The sequence below is a fragment of the Neomonachus schauinslandi genome, chromosome 11 (assembly GCF_002201575.2).
Source record: "Neomonachus schauinslandi chromosome 11, ASM220157v2, whole genome shotgun sequence".
NCBI lineage: Eukaryota > Metazoa > Chordata > Mammalia > Carnivora > Phocidae > Neomonachus > Neomonachus schauinslandi.
This window is the reverse complement of record NC_058413.1, coordinates 33876434-33892890: the sequence shown is the minus strand read 5'-3', so window position 1 is coordinate 33892890 and position 16457 is coordinate 33876434. Positions and strand designations below refer to the sequence as shown.

General features: G+C 35.9%; 1 protein-coding gene across 1 annotated transcript in view; it reads left to right on the top strand.

Annotated features, from left to right (window-relative positions):
• LUZP2 (leucine zipper protein 2) overlaps window positions 1-16457 on the top strand; it is a 248677-nt gene that overhangs the window by 134564 nt on the left and 97656 nt on the right. The window contains exon 6 of the mRNA XM_021685868.1: window positions 4775-4837. Coding sequence (XP_021541543.1) covers window positions 4775-4837 — 63 coding nt within the window. The remainder of the gene's footprint in view (window positions 1-4774; window positions 4838-16457) is intronic.

The window sequence follows — 16457 nt, the reverse complement described above, 5'->3', positions numbered from 1 at the left end:
GATTGAGCCCTGCATGGGGCTCCCTGCTCACTGGGGAGCCTGCTTCTTCCTCTCCCTCTGCCTGCTGCTCTGCCTACTTGTGCTGTCTCTCTGTCAAATAAATAAATAAATGAAATCTTTAAAAAATAAAATTAAATGAAAAAATAAAATGTTCTATCATGGCCACCTTCTTTGTCTTCACCTTCTCCTCTCCATCTTTTTATTATACTTACAATCAGCATCATCATTATCACAAACTTAATTTTACTTCAGACTTGTGAAAACTTCATGATTCACAGGCATCAACATGTAAAATGACATTTAAAATTATTAGTTTTAAAAATTACTAAAATCCGGCAACCCTCTTGGGTCCCCTCCCTCCTTGGGAGTTTTGTACTATCACTTTGCTATCACTCAATAAACCTTGCTTTGCTGCCCACCCAAAAAAATTACTAACATCCCCAATATAGTAATAACTCAATGGTTTGAAGTTTACCCTTCTGACAATTTTAACTTTTCAAAATGATGCCCTAGGAAGCTAAAAGAAAACAAAATGTCATGGGGTTTTAGATCAATGTACGTTACAAAATGCACTCAACTCAAAATGCACTTATTCTTACTGTGCATACTCTTAGATCTTTAGATAGGATTTTGCTTTTTAACTCACTGAACATTAGAAGATGGCTGGAATATACAATGCAGAGAAGTGATGACTGACTGTGATGAAAATTTCCAAAAAAAAAAATTCTAAATAATCTTAACTAAGCTCAGGAAATCTAACTGTTCCTGCTAACTTAGTGCAGCACAAAGATATGTAGCCTTTTATTATAGTTCCTGAATGAATCACTGCATGACACAAAAATTGATGTTTTAATAATTAATTCAAGTTATGAATAAAAGTTTAAATTGTATTCTGTGCATTCAGCATAAATATGCATTAAAATGAATACCCAAAATGGTTAAAATTAGTCTTTTCTCACACTTAAAAAATAGAGCATTAATTATTTGAAAGAGTAGAAATGAAATTGAGCAAATCACGCACACCATATGTAGTGGTAAACTCTCATTCCCCATTGATATTGGTCAACATTCGTTTGGAAAAATAAATAAATAAAGTCTGTTTACCTTAGGGACTGTCCTGGCTATAAATGAGTCCTGGACAACAGAATGAAACAGGAGGGAGACAATGCCAATCAACTGTGCATTTGAAGTTGGAGAAAATAACAGAAATGATTCTTTACTGAAATCAGTAGCACAAAATTAAGGATAGCCTTGAAAACCAGCAGATATCTTGGAGATGAAATTAATGTAACAAGAGAGAGATGCTATGTCTGAGATATCATTATTCGGGGTTACTTGGGGAATTTTGTGCCAGGAGAACAGAGCTGTAATGTAGAATCCTGAAGCAGAAGTATAAATTCAGGAGGCTGGGGGATTCAAGTGAGAGTTTTTATTCTCAAGAGCCCGGATCAACCCTACACATACAATGATGGCTCATTGTCTTCTATGAATTATATTATGCCTTTCACTTTCAGTAAACATATCAAGGGAAAGAGGATGACTTTTTATGGAAATGAAAAAAATAGTAGCTAGTTTATTAAAAAAAAAATCAAACGAATCCTTGCTTCTTCTGGGTATAGAGTTTAATTGCACAGTTCTGAATTGTTAATGAGTCAAATTCTTTCTCCCTGCTTCTCACTCCCCCCTCTCAAATCACCACTCTCCCCCCTTTACTTTTCCTCTCTCCCTCTTTCCTTGTCTTGTCTTCCTTTCCTTTATTTCTTTTCATTTTATTTTCTTTTTGTTCTCTCTTATCAATTTCCTGATTCAATAGATCCCAGAATGCAGCTGGTTCATGATAGTGATGTCTGCGACAACTGTTTCTAATAGTAGAGCCTTGTGGTGGTGTACCACAGACATCACTTTTAAGACTCTAATTGGTGGTGCTTCCAGCATTAGACAAGAATTCAGGAATTATAACACCATCATAACAGTCTCCTACTTGGCAAACTCTCCTATCTTGTATCATTAGACATGTTCTGAATATAACAACAAACTGAACCATAGTATAGCTGCAGTTGATTCCATGAAAGACTCATATACATTCAGTGTAAGCTAGGAAAATTATAATATTTCAAAAAACATGAGTGGGCTTCATTTGTTGAAGAGGACCTTCATATCAACACAGTTTATTGGGCTATAATAGTCCCATGAGGATCTTGTGTTTAGTATATACTACGGCCAACTACTTTTAAAATTGAATTTTATTAAGATATAACTTGCATACAATTCATCCTATTTAAGTATACCATTGGATGGGTTTGATCAATGTATATATTAAAGATATATAAAGAAGTTTTCTCCTGCTGTTTTATAATCTCTACCACAAATCCCCAGCCAAGGTCAACTACTAGCCTATCCTTTTGTCTTTTTTAGAATATCATATAAATGGCATTATACAAAAGATAGCTTCTAATGACTGGATTATTTCACATAGTATAATGCTTTTGGGGAGGGTATGTGCTATGGTGAGCACTGTGAATTGTGTAAGACTGTTGAATCACAGACCTGTACCTCTGAAACAAATAATACATTATATGTTAAAAAAAAAAAGAAGAAGAAGATAGCAGGAAGGGAAAAATGAAGGGGGGAAATCGGAGGAGGAGACGAACCATGAGAGATCATGCACTCTGAGAAACAAACTGAGGGTTCTAGAGGGGAGGGGGGTGGGGGGATGGGTTAGCCTGGTGATGGGTATTAAAGAGAGCACGTTCTGCATGGAGCACTGGGTGTTATACGCAAACAATGAATCATGGAACACTACATCAAAAACTAATGATGTAATGTATGGTGACTAACATAACAGAATAAAATTTTAAAAAATCTAGTTACTCACCAGAGTGACACATTAAAAAAATAAAATTAAAATTAAAAAAAAAGAAATCCATCCACACTGTTTTGTTTTTTTTTTCATCCACACTGTTACATGCTTCAGTACTTAATTCACTTTTTAAAATTGCTCAACAGTATTGTAGTATTTCATGAATGTACCATAAAATGTTTGCTATTTACCAGTTAATGGACTTGTAGGTTGTTTCCAGCTTTTGACTCTTATGAATAAAGATACTATAAACATTTATGTATGTAGAAAGAATTGCTGTGTAATGCAGTTTATGTACGTTTGACTTGATAAGAAACCACCAAACTGTTTCCCAAAGTGACTATACCATTTTATATTCCTATTCACCTATTTTACTATTTTTTTCAATTACCATTTTTTATGTGACTATGATAATCTATTTGTGTTTTTGTTCTCCTATGGAGGGGTCAGAACCTGTAATTTTAGACACAGGACAAATAACTGAGGTCCTTATGTTAGAATGTTTGAAATTGGGTCTGCTCTGGAAAAATGGGAAGACAGGATCATCATCTGTGGCTCACCAGGTATATTTCCATGAGTAGTCAAACATGTCCTGCTGAGAGAAATTTCCTTGTTATAAAGCACTTTTATATTTGGCATAGTTCTCTTAAAAAGTGCGTTCTTCTACAGAGCAAACACCCTTCACCTCAGCATCTTAGCATTCTAGCTGTTTTCTTTGCTTCCTGTCACATTTGCTTGCTGCCTTCCCTTTGGACATACGTCAAATTCAAACTTGGTTGTCAGTTTAAATTTCACATATTTGATCTTAAAAAGGAAGTAATTGTAAATAAGCAGTGAAAACTGAGGCATACATATACATAGGTATATTTAGCATCTAAAATTAGATTGTTGGGGGCGCCTGGGTGGCTCAGTTGGTTAAGCGACTGCCTTCGGCTCAAGTCATGATCCTGGAGTCCCTGGATCGAGTCCCGCATCGGGCTCCCTGCTCGGCAGGGAGCCTGCTTCTCCCTCTGACCCTCCCCCCTCTCATGTGCTCTCTGTCTCTCTCATTCTCTCTGTCTCAAATAAATAAATAAAATCTTTAAAAAAATAAAATAAAATAAAATAAAAATAAATAAAATTAGATTGTTGGACATACTCTAGTGACTAAAATTCAGTGTGTGTGTGTGTGTATTCTTTTTTGGCAGGAGGGGAAGCTGGGGAGAGAAACAAACTACTTTCTTTAAATATTGCCTTTTAAACAATATGGTTCCTATTGTGTGTCAACTATACTCAAAAATTAAAAGTTAGGGGCGCGTGGGTGGCTCAGTCGTTAAGCGTCTGCCTTCGGCTCAGGTCATGATCCCAGGGTCCTGGGATCGAGCCCCACATCGGGCTCCCTGCTCTGCGGGAAGCCTGCTTCTCTCTCTCCCACTCCCCCTGCTTATGTTCCCTCTCTCGCTGTGTCTCTCTCTGTCAAATAAATAAATAAAATCTTAAAAAAAGGGGCACCTGGGTGGCTCAGTTGTTAAGCGTCTGGCTTCGGCTCAGGTCATGATCCCGGGGTCCTGGGATCGAGCCCTGCATCGGGCTCCCTGCTCGGCGGGAAGCCTGCTTCTCCCTCTCCCCCTCCCCCTGCTTGTGTTCCCTCTCTCGCTGTGTCTCTCTCTGTCAAATAAATAAATAAAATCTTTAAAAAAAAAATTAAAAGTTAAAAAATTAAAATTTCTACAAAAATTAAACAACATGGTTCTTTTGCACAGACTTTGGTTTTGTCCTCCTGCCTAGACTAGCTGGATATCCAACTTCGAAGGCAGAGATTAAGCTTTTGCTTGACTGCAAAATTCATTCTTGTACAGTTTAAAATAATTTTCATCTTTAAGTTCGAAAATATAAATGAAATTGAGCCACTAATCTATGTTTCTGTTTTTACAGTCAAAAAAAATCCAAGCCCAGCTGAAGGAGCTTCGTTATGGGAAGAAGGACTTATTATTTAAGGTGCGCATCTTTCTCCCTTCCCTCTCTACCCTCCCAGTACATAAACTATAATATCAGTTAGCTTAAATTTAATTTCTGGATTTTTGTAAGAATTACAGCTGTATTTGACTGCATTGAAGACACTTTCATTTTCTTGCCTTCTTAATTAATGGAGACAAATGCAGATATGGTTTCCTGGGTACATTCTTAATCAAAGGCAGGCATCATTCCAAAGTGTTTAAAGTCCCTTTGTAACCTTCAATTACTTTAATTCAATATTTAGTAGTGTGGTCTTTCAGAATATTTACATTAAGGACAGCATAGATTGAGTAAATTTCCAGAGGTGAGATCCACTGGTGATCTACATTCTTGACCTCCAGAGATCCCTGCATAAATCTCTTTATTACTAAGAGTCTTTATATTTAATCATTGTTGATTGATTTTAATTATTGATACTTTTCTTTACGAGACTGTCAAGATCTATGTATAGGTAGACGTCTACCACAAACTATGGAATAATGGCCTCCCAAAGATATCCACTTGATAATTCCTGCAACCTGTGAATCTTATACCTTATGGCAAAGGAGACTTTGCAGATGTGATTAAGTTAAGGATCTTCAGATAGGAAAGTTTTTCCAAAATATCCAGGTGAAACCCAAATATAATCATATAAGTCCTTACAAGAGTAAGACAAAAAGGCCTAAATATGAAGATTATGTGATCACAGAAGCTGGAGGAGGAAAGACAGTGTAATTTAGAATTTCCTTCCTATAACCTCCAGAAAGAACCAGCCCTACCAACCCCTTGATCTTAGTCCCATAAAATTTATTTCAGATTTCAGACTTTCAGAACTCTAACAGAGTAGAATTGTTTTGTTTTGGTTTGGTTTGGTTTGAAGCCACTTAGTTCATGGTAGTTTGTTATAGCAGCAAGATGAAACTTTCTTTTATCTCCCTTGAACAGGGGGAGATAAAAGGTAGGTGTCTTTAATTGTTGTGCTTATGGTCCGTGTGCATTTCCAAATGCAGTAAAATGATGGAATTTTAGACTCTTAGGAGTAAGAGTAATGAATTACATTGTGTGTAATATTTAAAAAAAATGTTTTCATTACAATGATCAGCTCAATCTACAAGCACAAGGTTTAAATTAAAGAGGGATAATAATTCCTCATTTTATTTAATGGTTGGAAAATCCTGCAATTTTTCTAATGAAAATAATAAGAAATGACACATTTCTCTTCTTTAGCCCCTTTACTTTTGGCTCAGAGTCAAGGGAAGGTGTTCCTATTATGTTAACCAATATTTACTAAATACTCATTCCATGTGACGCATGAATCTGGACATTATCTTGCCATTTACTCTTACATAAATATGCTTCTTGCCATTTCTTTGACCTCATTTACAAGATATTCCCCAGCACACCAAGAAAACTGTGAATGAATTCTCATTAATGCTTACAGACCCTTGCTTCTCAACACTTTGTTCATTTTATGTCATAAGTAGATAAAAGTATAAAACCCAAGGCATTTGTCTGTCTACCTTTAATCTTTCATACTGAGACTTGAGCTCAGGGTATCTTAACTTTTATATTCAGGTTGGCCTTAGCTCTTTGCAGTCATCAACAATAAATCACTGAAACTGGAAAAGAAAGGGCATGCATGTGTGTGTGTGTGTGTATTTTCATTTGTAGAGAAATTTCTAGTTCTCTGTGAATTAACTTAATATCAGGAATATAATGAAACAAATCCTAACTCCCTAGAGCTGATATGTTTTAGGTAGTAGGCTAAGAAGTTTATGTGAAGATAGATCACAGGAGGCTTTTTAAATCTTTTGAATTTCATTTCCCAAATTGAAGAGTTAGCGAAAGAAAATTTGGGAGAAGAGAATAAGGAGATCCAATAATTTTCAGTGATTTACTTCTTCATAATATGCTAGTTGTTGAATATACATTAGTGATTTATCAACTTTCAGAAATTACCCAAATCAGGATTTGTTGAAACTCTTTATGACTTGAAAATGAGACATTATTTGTAGGCCTGTTATTTCATGTCATTTTGAAAGGAGCACTTACATATGAAATCAGGTGAATTGTGTGTGAATAGACCATGAAGCTGCATAAATTAGGATGCCTTCAGCATATACACTCCCCAAAAAGCTATTTAACAGCAAGATTTTTATCAAATAACAAGAGGTCTATAAACGGACAGTGTTTTGGCTTATTCGATAGCTAAACAATGTCAACAGGACCAAGTTTTTTGGTTTCCCTACTTTTCCATATCATGATCCTCAACTTACTAAGTTTTGATTCCCCCCTTGTATATAATAGTGGTTAAAGATTTATAGTATATGGTAGAAACTCACGTACATAGCCCCAAAGGGCATGGGACCACAGAGATTCACCCATGCACTTTTGAAAATGAACACACAGAATATCTTTGGTAATAAGACGAGTAGTAGAGGATTCCATTTCAAGTAGTTTCCCTGAAAATCTGTTCAGTTTTGAATAGATTTGATAGTTTGTAATAAAGATAGACTTTGGAGGAGGAATGTATGGTATGTGCTGACAATTGCCAGACATGTTGATAAATTCAGTATCCTTATTATTGTTTGAGAGCTGGCTTTTGATTGGGAAGGCTGCCAGTAGTAAACATTCTCCACTAAAGGAAGAAGTGAGGCCCTGCTGTTAGTTACCCAAGACTCGCGTTACTTTTTGTCCTCCTTGATTCCACTTGGAGATGATATCCTCTGGAATATCTACTCTCTATTTTACTGCTCTATTTTACTTTTATATATGTACTTGTTTAATTTCAGAAGTATTATTTTCTCATTGTAGAGAAATATTTTGAAAAGTCCAAAGAAACCGGGGTACCTGGATGGCTCTGTTGGTTAAGTGTCTGACTCTTGATTTTGGCTCAGGTCATGACCTTAGGGTGATGGGATTGAGCCCCACATCGGGCTACATGCTCAATGCAGAGTCTTCTTGTCCCTCTCCCTCTGCTCCTCCCCCTCCTATCCCTGATCACTCTTTCTCTCTCTCTCTCAAATAAATAAATAAAATCTTTTAAAAAGCCCTAAAAAATCCACTTAGAATCCCATCACTCAAAGCACACAGTACTTGGAAATATTTTATATTTCTGTTTAGTTCCTTTTATACCAGGCATAATCTGCCTTTTGGTTTATATATATATATAATGTTAATAGAGATTGCATATTCTGCTTTTTCACATAATTTTAAAACATAAAGCATCCTTTAATAATTTCTTTGTAAAAACCTAAATGAATAATTTTTCATATGTATATGCCAAAGTGTCTCAGCTTTAACCTTATAAATATTTGTGCAGCTGTCTATTTGTATATGTGTGTGTTGTGATTTTACTATGATGAAAATGTGTTATTTCCAACTTGAGATATAATTTTTTATTGAACATACATATAACTATACAGTAATTCACTAAAATTATTGAAAAATTGGGATGTTACTGATACCTAGTACACTTTTTTGAGTTTCGATTTTTTTTTTTTTTTACTTTATTGAAGAATAATTGACAAATGGAATCATATATACTTAAAGTGGTGTTCAGAGCAGCATTGGCACAGTCCCGGCACCGACAGGCTAGAACCATGACCTGGGACCCAGGAGCAGGGCGCAGAGCATCTGCCAGGTGGTCCTCAGCAATGACTGGTCAGAGCCAGGACCTGGGAAGTTGGAAGGCAGGGCTCAGAGCAGTGGCAGCTTTAGTCACATTTATGGCAAAGCACTGAGGCATGCATCCTAATCCCAGAAAGTGGGGTTTGGGGACCTAGGGGCACGTCTTACTGCAACAACAGCTCCAGCCCTGGGGAGGGGATGTAGCAGCAGGGACTCTGGAAGGCTCCACCAGCTGGGCTCAGCATTGGAGAAAACTATGCAAATCCTTGGTAGCAAAGGCTGCAAACTTCCATAGTAGTGAGGCTTGCTGGGGTTCTTCTGTTCTCCCTTTTCCTACGGGGTGAAATTTCTCTGTGGGGATTCCTCCTGGCACTGAGCTACCCGGACTGAGGGGGCGGGGTGGCATAGATTAAATGCTTCCTATGGTTTTCTATTTGGCCATCCTCAGATTTGAGTCCCACAGTGTTTTGATTGCTTCTTCATTGTAGTTCACAGCTTTCCCTGAGCTATTTTCATCTGTTTGTAGTTGTTTGTTTATTGTTTTTGTGGGGGAGACAAGTGTTGGGACCTCCTAGCCCCCAATCTTGCTGATCTCATCCTTTTTATGGCTGTGTGATATTCCGTTGCCTGTATATGTGTGTGTGTGTGTAGTTGCTTCCATATCTTGGCTATTGTAACTTTTAAAGATCACAAGTGTTGGCTAATAAAAGTTGCTAAGATTTTAGCTGTTCACTTAGATTTACAAACTTAAGTTCACTTTATGAATTTTCACTATGGAAGGAGACAAGATGGCCTTTTCATTTCATGTCACAAAAATAGGAAACAGGATGAGAATTAAGATGCCTTCTATGTACTTAGCATTTTATACTGTACCCACTGCTGTTATGAATATTAATGCATCCTCATCCCAACCCCTATGAGAGAGAGAAATTGTGGGAATCCATTTAACAATGAGGGAATTGAGGCCTTCAGAAGTTTGACAGTGAAGGCCACCAAATTATTTATTTAAAAAGCAAATTTGTTAATAGATCGAAACTATCATAGTAGATTCACTCATTCATTCATTCATTCATTCATTTAAAATTGATCTGACTTGTTGGAGTATCATGTCAAGTATATCTGACAGATTTATAGTTATTACTTTGATAACTATTTCACAGTATATATTTATATTATTGTATCAACATTCTGATATTTATTCCAGCATATTTGGTGACAGATCAGATATACCCATTCCCTCTGAAACTCAGACATCAACATGGCATGTGTTCTCTTTGGTATTTTCTCTAGAAACCAGATGTGCTCAACTTGATAATCCCCACTGTTGTTTGCTCCTGAAAGCAGGAACATTGCCACATGAATTTCCTTGTATGAATACCAACAAATGTCATATTATTTTTTGATGATTTGAATCTTCTATATGCAGTCGCCCCGTAATTTTTAAACCCCCGTGTAATTTAAGGTAATTTTTGTGCATCTGCCTCTCATTATCTTACATTTATCTCATTTATGTGTTAAACCATTTTTTAATGAGCAAAGCATTTTTGGTGCCAGTCATTTGTTACAAGTGTCAAATTATCTCCAGTTAAATGAGCTTTGGCCCTAAAATGTAGGCATCTTAGAGAAAAGGTGAGAAGGGTTGCTGATTTTACTTTCTTACTTGATTTGACAAACTTTAAGGTTTTCAAAACACAGTCGTGACTCAAAATAATTATGTGAGTCAGTTGGGGCAGGTAATAATGTCACCTTATCATGCATCAGAAAAACAAAGCCTAGAGATGTTAAAAGACTTGTCTGAAATCACAAAACTAGTAAGTGGCAGAGTTTTTATTCTAATCTTGGTCTTTGACTCCACTATATTACATTTTTCCCAGTTATAGTCTATTTTGTTTCTTAGGGTTATTTATAGATTACATTTTCAAGAACTATTTTGTAATGCACTCAGAGATCCAAAGGGCAAACATGTATAGCTGGAAATATAACTTGATGACCAAAAAACCCATAACATCTGTTGGCAACTAAAACTCAGTACATTTCCTTAAAAACATAAGCATTTTTCAGTGCAAAAATATGCTGCTGCTTTCAGTTTAGAATTGGCAATTTCCTGGGACAGAGGTTTCTTTTCTGACTCCCTATATTCTTGTGGTCCACCCTACGTGTTTTTAAAACTACAGAATAGGGTATGTTCTGTGTGTAGGACACAAGAGAAAATTAATTGACCTCCCAATCAAAACAACTTTTCAGCCTTGTTGAGTCCATGCTTAACACACAAAAGCCAACAAGCCTCATTTATTTTTTTCATTATTTATCTGATAATGGAGGAGACATTCAGGTTACAAAAGGACACAGATGTTTCTTATCAGAAGTTGTAACAAATTGAAATTTAGGAAACGTTAAATTTTCTTCGAAAACATTGGGATTCTCCAAAATCCAATTTTGGTGAAAATCAGCAAAAGCACAGGACTTTTTGAGAAAAGAAGCTCAGAATTTTAAAGTGATATATCTATGATGACACAACTTCAGTATGAATTTCCTGACTTCATGTTCACTCATTTGCTCAAAATTAACTGATTGAGCATGTATGTTATCTGTCAGGCACTGAGCAAAGTGCTTCCCAATTGAATAAGATGCCTTCATGCTTTTAGTGAAGGATTTGAAGTCAGTGGATGCATTTCAGGAAGGTATTGACTCCTCAGAATTTGCTCATAATTTTTGTGGGTTTTCATAGGGCATTTCTCTTAGAATGAAGTTTGTGTAAATTATCAGATTATCAAATGTTCTATAAACATCCAAAGTTTAACCGTTTAAGAACCATTGCTTTACATATTGGCCCTTAGCTTCTACCATTCTAAGCTGTTACTGGGCATAAATCATGTTTGTTCCAAGTTTCTTTCTCTCAATCTGTTTACTTATTAGAAAACTGAGATACAGTCTCTGCCAGGCTGATGGTTATGTTAGAAATGATTTTTAGAAAGTGTTTATAACTTTAAATAATGTTTTTAAATTTTACCATTTTAACCAAATTTTACCATTAGCTCAGGATTTGAAAAAAAAATATGTTATGCCCTATCACATAGGAAGACAAAATATTTTAAGTGCGCTTGTGAATACATTCTAAAATGTGTGTATCTTTGTGTGTCCCTACCCCACACCCTGTACCTATTCCAAAACTTGCTAATGTGTCATGGTGCTCTTTCCCACTGAGCTTGGATCTAGCCTCAAAAGCATTCTCCTTCCAAGATGTGAAGCAGATCCTAAAGGCCAGTCACAGTTGGTACTCAAGATAAACCTGTTTGCCGTTCCTGAATGAGCTCTAAATATTTTGCCTATAGCCAGTCTTCAGTTTCTGCAGAGCTACTCTGCAAGATTTCCACACCATTGTCTTACTGTCCCAGGAAATAATAATTGTTACATATATTTCAAAGAGAAGTGTTCTATATGCTAAGGAATGTTAGAGAACAGGGCACAAGTGGGAATCTTGTGTAGAAAAACAAAATGAAGACAATGAACTTTAGATCAGCCCTAGAACATTTCTCCCTTGTTATGAGAGAGTGGGGTGATCCTTGGATCACTGACTTTCCCTACCTATTCTCATCCTATTTATCATGTTGCATGTGCGTCTTGGCCTAACAAGCTGCCGCCCTCCCCCCACTGAGAGGGGCGCCAGTCTTTTATTTATTAGTTTCAGCTGGATGTACATTTCCTTGCTTGGAGCATATGTAGAGCAGTGGCACCATCATGAGACCTTTGCGGGGGAATCACTCTCCTTCTGGGACTTGCTCAGTATACTGCCATTTCAGACCCAAGTAGGACATGTGCCAGCTGATGCATTGATTTCTTTAGGTCCTAAATGGTTTCATTTTCAGTATGTTTAAATATAAATATAGATATATATAATAATTCAATGTGAGGCATCTTCTATTTTTTCTGAGCACATTGAAAATTTAATACATGTTTCTGATCAGATTTCATCTTAGGTTCTAATTTATAGATTAGATATTGTGTCCTTTTGTAGTCAAATTTGAGTACCCTGTAGAAGTATGGCTCAGGGCCTAAAACATCCTCAAATAGCTTTTCATCTCTAAAATATAGAATAATCACAGTAATATCTCTGTTCTAAACACATATACTTTTGTATTTGTAATATAAAATAAAAAGAACAATGAAGATAACTTACAGTAATTTCACTCATTATGCAATTTTTTAAAAATGCCTTGTTTTCCATATCCTTTATCTTCACGGTGATGCCAAATATAATTTCAGAAAACAAGAGCAAGTTATTATTCTTTGAATACTTCCTCTTTTGGCAACACATTTTGATGTTCCCCTTTGTCATGGCAGGAGATATTTTGGAAGTATATTTGTGACTTGATTTATTTTATTTCATTTCATTGCTGTTACTCAGTTACTAGGGTGTTTGTTAACCTACGCATAATAACAGAGAAGAAGCCAATTACCTCTGATGATAATTGCATACAAAGCCGCTGCAACAGACTCAATTTAGAGGAATTTTAAAAAGAAGAGTTCTCCGTAAATTTCATGGTTTATAAGAAGGAATGTGCAGCTTCTGAAGGCTTGAGAGGAATGCCTAAGTAGTCCCCACTGGGAGTCTTTCATTCCAACGCTACCACTTCACTCATTGGCCCTGGTCTATCTCATTTTTTTTACATATTTGTAACAAACAGTTTTTTAATTTTTTTAATTTAAATTCAATTAATTAACCTATAGTATATTATTAGTTTCAGAGGTGGAGGTCAGTGATTCGTCAGTCTTATACAATACCCGGTGCTCATTGCAACATGTGCCCTCTTTAATGTCCATCACCCAGTTACCCCATCCCCCTCCCCCCTCCCTCTAGCAACCCTCAGTTTGTTTCCTATGACTAAGAGTCTCTTATGGTTTGTCTCCCTCTCTGATTTCGTCTTGTTTTTTTCCCTCCATTTCTTAAATTATACATGTGAGTGAGATCATATGATAATTGTCTTTCTCTGATTAACTCATTTTGCTTAAAGAGAGATTCCAGGTATCTTAGGCTCTACCACTGTCATTTAGCCTTAACAAGCCCCATTTTAGAAACAAGTCAGATTAACCTACTATGTAAGTCTTTACCCACAGAAGAATCTTCACATTACAAGGGTCCTGTAGCACCTTCCATCCCAGTCCCTTGCATGAAGTAGCTAATCTTCCTGACAGCATTGCCTCTCATTCTAAATATTTAGTGATTAAGGTTCTCAACTTTCCAAGGCAGAATTTTTTCCTTCTTACAAAATTCTGACTGTTGGAGAATTCCTTTCTCACTTCTGATTGGAGCTCATTCTTTTTTAAAGGTTGATCAGAGATTTGTTTTTTAAATGAATTCATTTTTTTTCATTTTTAAATTGACATTGTGTGTTAACTGCACTCAAATAAAAAAATATATAGTTGATTTTTTTATATGCTATCCGATTCCCACAGAAATGCCAAGCTCATATCTGTAAAGTAATGTGTTTTCCCCACAGTCTTCTCGTTTTGGTTCCTTCTTTATTCTTTGTCTCTACTTGCCCTTTCTATTCTCTATGCCCACTCTTGTAAGCCTCCTTCAGAAGGAGAATTTAAGTTCATGATGTAATTGTTTTTCAGTCCTAGGAACATTTGTGGCTAGGGTAGAATTCAATGTATTGCTAATAGTAAAATAAACAGGGAATGTGAGTGGGGTGTATTACTGGAGTAGGCAGTGAAAATCATTTCAGTGCTCTGAACTCATGCTATTTAGCCAGAAGCCAAAATTTACAATCATCAACATACACTTCTCAGTTTTTTTCTCAGTTGTCTAATCTCTTCTGTCAAAGTCACAAGTGGCATATCCTACCATCCTGACCCCCAACCATTGCTACTCCACCTTTAAAATGGAGATAAGAACATTCCCTGAGGCTGAAAATATCCATGTGGGTTATATTAAATGATGTATAGAAACTCTATGAACATGTTTTGGTAAAATCTTTTTGCATGTTCAGTGCTGCTTGTGACAAGTCAGGCAAACCACATAGCACAATTAAGAAGCCCCTACTGTGGGATCTAGGACCACATTACATGGTCCACGAGAAAGACAGACACTTTCACGGAAGACTGTATTGTAGCTTTGACTAATATCTATATCAACTAAGCATCATCTACTGAACATTTTGTCCATTTCTTCTTCCTTAGTAAATGTACATTGAGATGGTTAAAAAATATATGTGTTTGCAGTCAGGGCATCCAGGTTCTTTATTGGCTCTCTCACTTACCTGGAAACTGAGCTTAAGTAGTCACTTAGCCTTATGGATATCAATTCCTCTTTCAGTAAACTATGGACAAGATTAATATTTCAACAGGCTCAGATGAGATATATGCAAATGGATTTTACAAAATATTTTATACACAGTTTATTATCAATGAATTGATTTTGGTTTTGGTTTTGGTTTTTTCCCCAAAGGGAAATTTATTTCTCAAGATAATACGATGTCACTTTTCAGAGTCTAAACAATTGTACTTAGTCTCATTCGAGAAATGCATCACATATTCTCAACTCAGGACTTCATGCTTGGCAGTCTCTTGGATGTATAAAGCTACATTCCAGGCCCCTTTTTTTCTCCTTTAAAATATAGAGCTGTCTTGAAAGTCAGGGAAAGAGCAATTCATCCCCTTCATTTTAGGCAAATGTATTTGTTTTATTTATTTATAAATTAAGGCAAAAGAATCTTGAGGATATTCTGGAGAGGAAACAGCTGATTTTTTTAGTTTTTATCTAGCATCTAGGACTAAGGGCATAATAGCTTTTCAGAAATGAAATTGTTGGAATATATATTTTCCTAATAAATTTTTTATAAGTTTCTTTTTTAAAGGGAAGAAACTAACATAGAGGCCAAGAACTGAATGTAATTTTTTTTAATTTAAATTCAATTAGCCAACTTATAGTACATCATTAGTTTTTGATATAATGTTCAATGATTCATTAGTTGTGAATAACACCCAGTGCTCATCACATCTCGTGCCCTCCTTAACGCTCATCACCCAGTTACCCTATCCCCCTACCCACCTCCCTTTCCGCAACCCTCAGAATACAATTTCTTAACATAATTGCACTTGACCATTGTCTGGAATCAGAGATAGGAAAGATACATTCTCTTTTTCATCTGTCTTTAACATAGGAAAATAATTAACAAAGAAATAATACATGAAAATTGTCTTTAATCTTAGATGTATAAGAGGCCTTTGCTATAATGATTTGGTTTCATGCTTGGTTTTATCTTGGACAAATTTGATATGCTGATACACTGATAATTTATTCATTGACATCTGTAAAATCTTCTAAAATAATATTAAAATGGATTTTGTTTGTTTCAAATTGAGGAGGAACTACGTTAACTCGATATTATATCACTCCTCCTTCCTTTATGAATTAAATTTGGTTTTAGTTTAGATAAATTGTGGATAATAGTGATCCCATATTTACATTTTCATTTTCATTTATTTGAACCCTTTTAATTGCATGCTGCTTGGATTTAAATGTTATGTTAGTCTGCAAGAGTTTGGTCCCAATCAAGCACAGTCTTACAGGTTGCCTGTTCAACTCTGGTTATTTTAATTATAGTGCCCTGCTTCACTAAATGAGGATGTTTGTGGTTTCATAAATTTTAACACAGTGATCACCTGTATATCTTTTTAAAGGGATTTTCGGATTCAGTAGGTCTGGGATGAGGTTTGAGATTTTGCATTTCAAGCAAGTCCCTAGACAGTGCTGACTGTGATGGCCAATGGGCCACACTTTAAATTACAAGGCCCTGGGCATTTAATTAATCTGGTATGAAAGAGTTTTGTTTTTGTTATTGTTTTAAGTAATCTCAACACCCAGCATGGGGCTTGAGCTCACAACCTCCCTGTTCTACCCACTGAGCCAACCAGGCACCCCTGTTTTTCTTCTTAATTTAAAAATTCTATAGACATTGAGGTAGTAGGAAAAAACAGCATTTGAAAT